Genomic DNA, 7,551 nt, shown 5'->3' with positions numbered 1-7,551 from the left:
CTCATCGATGATATAATTTACAAAAGAAAGAACTCTAATTACAAAAAGAACAACTGGATTACAAAAATAAGGACTTGAAAAGTTTTAGGTCTAATATGATTATTTACCATATAAACAAAACATTTGTTGTAGCATTGGTAAAGGGATCATTTTTTTTTGTAAATGGATCACATTTCATGTAATTATCATAAAAACAACCATAATTACAACGTTATACCTCAATTGTTGTAATTTATAGTAAAATGCATTGTCAAACGAGTAATTATCTCATGGATGATGAGATTTACACAAGAAAAGTATTAAATTACAAAATATAGAACTTTAATACACAATTAAGGACTCGCACCTCATTTATAATAAATACATAAAGTTTTACCACGTTAACAGCAATTCGTTGTCACATTAGTAAAATGGGTCTCAGACTTGTAATATAAAAAATTACTACAAATAAGAGTTTGATTACTACTTCTACAACAATTCGTTGTTTTATCGGTTAAATGGTTCTCAAACTTGTAATATTAAAGAATTACCATAAATACAACTTTAGTTACTACTTTGGACCTCAATTGTCGTAAAATCAGGAAAAAACATCGTTAAATATGTAAATAACTCATAAAGGACAGTAATTACAAGTTAGACAACCTTATTACACCATAAAGGACTCACCGTAAATTTACTTAAATATATGAAGTTTTACTATTATAGCAACACATTCGTTGTTTTATTAGTAAAGTGGTTCTGAAAACTTGTACTAATGAAGTATTAACACTTATTATAACTAAATTACCACTTTTTACCACAATTCGTTGTTTTATTGGTAAAACTGTTCTCAAACTTGTTATAGTGAAATATTAACACTAATTACAACTTGACTACCACTTTTTACAATAATTCGTTCTATCAAGAGATTGTGTTGTGTTTTTTTTTTTCCCTTTTTTTTTTCGAACTGAGGATTTGGGGTTCTCTATTTGTCTCTCTTCCAGCGTCCTTCTTCCTTCTTCCTCCTTGGTTCATAGTTGAAATTCTAGCGTGTCAGATCCATGGCTGCCTGAACATCGCTCCGCTATCACTTGATTCACTTCTCCGCTGCAATTCTCTCCATCCTTAGTTTCTCTTCTCTTTGAATTTACAGAAATCTAATCGAAGAAGCCCCAAAATCCCAAATCAGAATTCCCAAACCCTAAAATTTTCGATCCATGGCTGTCTATCTCTGCATGTTGTCGTTTCTGTTCGATTTAGCACTTATTTGGTTTAGGGTTTTTGTGAAAGATTGTTGGGTGTATGTCTGACTTCCTAGGTACGTGATTGATTTGGGTGAGGAGAGGGAAGGCGATTCTGGAGGAAACGGGAGAGGAATTCACAACGAAAGAGAGTGATCGAATTTCCAAAGACTGAGGGGCCGGGTACGAAAGAATCAGAGGAATTCAAGACGGCTTTAGCACCGCCCTTAACCGAAGACTCTGAGTGTGAAGGTTGGTTTTTTTATATGATTTTATGTACAACAATTCAAAAAGTGAATTTCTTTCTTTCTCAAGGCAAATGGTTTTGGGGTTTGGAATCAACGACATCATTAGTGCAATATAATCATAGTATTGGGCATGTGCTTCAATTGAAATATGATTTTCAGTACCCATTTTTTGATACATATATAGGTAAATCAAGAATGCTCGAAAAGACACTTTGGACGGGCTGCAACAGTTCCATAGAGAAACTTCTGCAGTTGAGTGAGTAGCATATTTTTTTGTTTGTCTTCTAGATATGGATTGGATTAGTTTTCTTTCTGTTTGGCATTATTAGTTGTTTCCTGATGGCATGAAATTTAATTGAAGTAGAGTTGAGAACATATGCTTATTTTGTTTGCTTTGGTTTTTGTGAATATTCTGGGTGTCTTAATGTTTCTGTTTTGCATCCTTTAGTTTTACCGTAATTCATGAGCAGTAGTGATACCATGAATTGTTCTTACATTGAAGATAAAAGGACATTTTAGTTTATCATATGATAATTCTCGACTCTGCATGAAAGCATACCTGCATGTTTGTATTTTTGTTTTCAAAGATGATGGGCAGTTATTGTTTTGGTTGCCTTCATTTTCGGAACTTTAGAGCAATTTTAGTTACCTCTTTCTAAAGTTCATAAATCTATTTGGTTACTTGAAAGCAGATGTGTAAATTGGTATGGTACATATCAATTCTTCAAGGCAGCTGCACTTTTTCATTGATATTGTTGTAAAGATTTGTAATTTCTTGCAGAAAGTTACATACTCATGTATAGTTTTTGACTTTGGAATCAATTTGTATAGTATTTCCACTCTTTGAATATTATTATGACAGTGATTATTAACTGGTAGCAAATAGTAATCATGAACTAATTACTTCTGTGCTAAAAACTCTTTTGTTGGCAACTGATTTATGTAGAAGAATTGACTTAGAGAAGAACCTGCAATACATAAGTTTGGTGATTATTCAATATTTGGAAGCCTAACATATTCATGTGTTATTACTGATTGTCTGATTTAGAGATCAATGTCTATCTAATTTAGATATCAATTTTGCAGTCTGTATTTGGATGAAGTGAAGCTTGCAAACTACTCAGCCTTAATGATGCTTTTGGTTTTTACAGATCAATACTATATGGACAGGGCTGGATTTGTATGTTTTTGATGATGCAGGGGTTTGCGATTATCATATTTGGTCTCTCATCAACAAGGAGAAGGAGGGTGAGTTTTGGAGATACACAACTCACTGACTCAGACTTTGTAATTCTATTGTCATTTTGGGAGTTTTGTATTTGGCATTTTTTCTGATTGAAATGCTCATTGTGTTTGTGACCTCAATCTTTTGATGAAACTAATCTTATTAATGAATGACAGATTTATTCCCAAGGATTCGTTGGTAGTTCCATATATCCTGAATCTGATCAATTTCCTTTCTTTCAATGTTACATATCAAACTGAAACAAGCTTTTAGCAGAAAGACTAGTTTCAGGGGCTTCTGGTATAACCAAATTTACTACCATCATTTTCCCATGGTCTGGCAAGGCCTCATAGCAGTTCTTTAGTATCATCAAGCAATATTTGTCATCGAAAAGGTGTAGTACCCACTGTTTATAAAACCCTGTGTTAGTTGAAAGCACGGCCAAGAAGATAATAGTACATTAGTACTAATGAACATGTAACTATCTCTTAAACTCCTTGACAATTTTGTTACTTCATAATTTATCTTCTTCAATAGTACGCTAGTCACTGACCTTCATGAAAATGGCATCTCCTTTCGGAATACTTACAAACATATCTCCTGCAATATGCTCTATACCTGAAGCAAAATTCTTCAACAAGTTAAGTAATCAAAGTGTAATAAGCAATGCTACACTATAAATATGATCAAGAACAAACAGCTTAACCTAGTAAATAAGATGTAGTACTGTATTGTGTGAAGGGAAACAAAATGATTAGCTAACCAACCAGACTTTTATCACAGCTTAACCTAGTAAATAAGATGTAGTACTGTATTCTCCAGGATCTCCTTCATTAAAATTGGGTTAAACTCTCTCATCGAGTTTTTAAATATTTCACCACATCTATTCAACTAACTCCCACCACATTAGTATGTCATTGAAACAAGCAAAATGATTAGCTAACCAACCAGACTTTTATCACAGTTGTGCAATTGTAACTTGTTGATAAAATGTAACTAGTAGTAACTTGTTGTGCGCTATTGGTTATTTCTTAAGTTTATTCTTTGAGCCACGAGGCCGACCACGACCTCTTTTTTTGTTCACATTGGTTGCATCTATTTCTTGGATTGTCTTCTTTTTCTTTGGAGACCTTTGCAAACCTTCATCGGTGTCGCTATGTGCTACTCTGTCCTCATTTGTCTTCATCGTCTGTGGTCCACGTTTCTTGCATAGAACTTTTTGTAGTGACCTTTGTCTAGCTTCAGCAATATTTTTGCGTGCTTGGTTGTCCGGATGCTTCAACAAGGAGAGAGCTATGCGCAGACGCTCATTCACAGAATGATACTGCATGCACGAGTTTATTAGAATTTTTATAAACCAATAACTTGAAAAATTACATGTTGAATTTTAGATAAAATAACTACCTTGTCCCCTGCTTTGGATGCATTCTCATAATCCTCCATGAATTTTAGCATATAAATGCCACAGTCGAATCCATTTTGTTGTATTGGAACACAATCAGGATGACAAATTTTAAATGAAGAGAATGTGCATCCTTCATCGAAATGAATCATAATCTCATTATCAAATATCATATCCAGTGTATTCAGCTGCATCATTAAGAACAATAATGTGTGAATTTTGAAAATGTGTACATATAATCTAAGATAATAACAATAATGCAAAAATAATTTATTACCAAATGATAAACTAGATTCTCTCGTGTTTTTTTGCATGTGCGACCAGGTAAACTATCCCATATCTCAACCTCCTTGCTTCTTATTTTCACTACCATCAGGAACCAGTGGTTCACTTTTCCAATTTTATCTAGGATGGGAATAAAAATCTGCACATATATATTAGAACATATTCTTAAAATCATATGAACTTAACGTAGAACTGTACAAAAAGTGAGAAACAAAAGACTACTAAAATAAAATAAAAACATTAAAAAAAAAAGGACAAGAAAACACATACAAACAACTTTAATTCAATGAGACAATTAAATTTAGACTTGGAAATACATGTACAGATATAGAAAGTACAAATCTTGTAGAGGTGTTTGTGACTCTCTGTACTTGAGGGAAAATGTAGGAATCAAATTAGACACCATGATCGAATGTGAATCAAAACCGTCTTTGATCCATGGAAGGATAATAGAATCCACCTAAGTAATAAACTGCATAAAACTAATGGATTGTACGGTACATGCAAGACCAGTGAGACCATTTTTTTTTTTTGATCGAAACAGCAATTCATTAACCAAACACAGGTACAACGATTTTGGGTATCTAGTGGCCTCACTAAAATCTTTCCCAACTGGGACGCGGAAAGAGCACCACACCCAAGAACTAACTAGTTATGAGAAGAATCCCTCTCAATACAACTATAAAGCCATGAAGGCCCAAACTGTAAACAAAGCATAGGATTAGTAAAAGAAAGAGCTTCTCTTGCAATCTTGTCAGCAACCATATTACAGTTCCGACGAACATACCCCCAGCTGCAATGATCTAATTGCCTTATCACATCTTTTGCTTCATCCAATATATTTCCTTCCTCACTAAGATCTTCTCCCTGCTCATGGAGCGTGTTAATCACCGTAAGGGCATCCCCTTCAATTTCAAGGGACTTAAAACCAACATGAACAGCAAATTTATTGCCTTAACAGTGATGTCCATGCATGCCAGTGGATAAAAATAGCAAAGTAATCAAAGTAATTAGGAAGATCGGTGTCCAATGTGGTTATTTTAATTAACACTGCTCCCAACCCAGTATAGCCCCTCCTCCCATCACAAGCCGCATCAAAATTGAACTTAATGAAGTTATGCTTCGGAGGCTGCCCTCCTCCCTACTTGTTTCTATTTTGCTATTAGCCCTAAGACCAATGAGACCAAAACGAAGGTCTTTAAACTCTATAGTCTAATCTTCAACTGGAATCGGTGCTCAAACATAAAATTTATGAAAGATAAAGACTAGTTTCGAAAGAGTAAAGACTAGTTTCTCACACTACAAAAGATAAAAATTGCTGCAAAGAAAAATGAAGCCTCATACCTGGGTTGATAACCTTCTGATTTCTTGGTTCAATCTTATACTGAACAGAATGATCAAAATGACCATGTACCTGGGTTACAGCATCTTCTCTTTCGCCTCCTTGTCCTCATCCTTGAGCAAAATGATCATGTACTCACTGCAATCAAAAATCAACATAAACGTACAGGATTGTTATAGGTTGAATGATTCCAATGATGGTAGCTGTTGAATGAAATATATATGGGGTCAACCAAATTCAATTATGTCGTTTACCTGGATACGAAGCCTTCGCAACTCTGCTAGGTTGAATGAGTAGCTGTTGAATGAACGATGGGGTGGCCGAGTTTCTGGTCTTTAGGAATTAGGGTTTATGTCGTGGATTATAGTTATAATTTATGAAATTGATTTATCATGTAATTCAGAATTTTGCAAAAAAAAAAAAAAAAAAAAAAAAAAAGGCTACCAGGTGAGCAGGTCACCATCATTGAATATTCTGAACCGTTAGATATATTCTCAGTTTAATTATATCCGACGGTCTAAAATATTTAAAAAAGTTAATGTATGGCATACATCGACGTATACTAGAATTTTCCTGATCGTTTATATCCTTTTTCATTCTTTGATAGCTCTAAAAAAATTCCACATTAGAGTAGGCCTAGTTCTCTCCCACTTCAAGTCTTCATTCTTCATTGAGAGATCTAGAAGCAAAATGAAGCTCATCAGTAATCCTTAGACCCTAGTCACGACTCAGTTATGATTAATTGATTTGTATCCACATATAATAAATATATGCTTTAGTATTTGTTCAGTTATTATTTAATAGTTTAATTTGTATACCCTTCTTAATGGTTTGATTTGTTTTTAAAATTGCAAAGCCCTAGCAATTTTCTGGGAATTGAGAAACCTAAAACAGGGATCAGAGAAGTCAAGCAGTGAGGAAAGCCTGATGCTCATATATCAATCAACATTTTGCTGGAAAAATGTTTTATTTTGAGGATTTTATGTGAGATCTTTTTGTAATTTTTTTTTGCTATAAATTTTCATTTGTATTGAATAGTTGGCCTCTTTTGTAGGCTCATTAATGAGGTTTAATTGATCAGACATCGTTGGCTATTTGATTTGATTTTATTACATTAGATATTGTCTGTTTGTTTAAGTATACGTTTCAGTTCAGACAAAAAAAAAAAACAAAGGTATACGTTTCAGTTATGAATTTAATGAGATTTCGATGATTTTGTCTTCCTTATTTTTATATAAGACTACAATTTAGAGGGCCGCATTTTAAGCTTTCGCACAGGGCCTCCGAAAAGTTTGAGACGGCCCTGAGGTCCAGCAGAAACCCGAGAAGACGAGGCCATTGCATCAAAGCTTACTGCCTCCTTTGACCGAAACTATAGTAACTCACATATTCAACAGCTTGAATGTACTCCAGAAGCACGGCATTCATAGGGAGATACTCAAAGTTTTTGGTACAAACGTCATAAAAGATTACTACACAATGATTCTGGCTCCTTTGTCAATGGAGAAAAAATGTCCACGAGTTCAACTGTTAAGAGTTTTGTCCCAGAACCCTCACAACATGTATATCTACTGATTAGGTTAAGTTATTTCTGGGATATTAAGTTACTCAAAATATATGGAATCTATAATATCATGAGTATAATTTTAATGCAATTGAACTTGCTTTATGGGCGGGGTTCGAGTCTTAACTCTAACTCCTATATAAAGAAGCAAAAAGTGCATGCACCCTCTACAACCAAGCATGCAGTTCATAACATATGAGAATTGCACAACACCTTTAGCTAGCAAAATGTCTTCTGTTACTTGTACCTGAGTACATGCATGACT

The 7,551-nt window shown here is 34.1% G+C and overlaps 1 protein-coding gene across 1 annotated transcript; it reads right to left on the bottom strand.

Annotated features, from left to right (window-relative positions):
• Nucleotides 1–3,691: 3,691 nt before the first annotated feature.
• LOC133720446 (uncharacterized) lies at nt 3,692–4,492 on the bottom strand. Its single transcript, XM_062146747.1, has 3 exons — nt 4,373–4,492; nt 4,098–4,283; nt 3,692–4,017 (listed from the first exon to the last, which is right to left on the bottom strand). The coding sequence occupies exons 1-3, from the start codon at nt 4,466–4,468 to the stop codon at nt 3,718–3,720; spliced, it is 582 nt and encodes a 193-aa protein (XP_062002731.1). The 5' UTR covers nt 4,469–4,492; the 3' UTR covers nt 3,692–3,717.
• Between the last annotated feature and the right edge of the window lie 3,059 nt (nt 4,493–7,551).

This window comes from Rosa rugosa, chromosome 7, assembly GCF_958449725.1.
Source record: "Rosa rugosa chromosome 7, drRosRugo1.1, whole genome shotgun sequence".
Taxonomy (NCBI): Eukaryota; Viridiplantae; Streptophyta; class Magnoliopsida; order Rosales; family Rosaceae; genus Rosa; species Rosa rugosa.
Note: the sequence above shows the minus strand (reverse complement) of the source record. Positions and strands in the feature narration are given on the sequence as shown.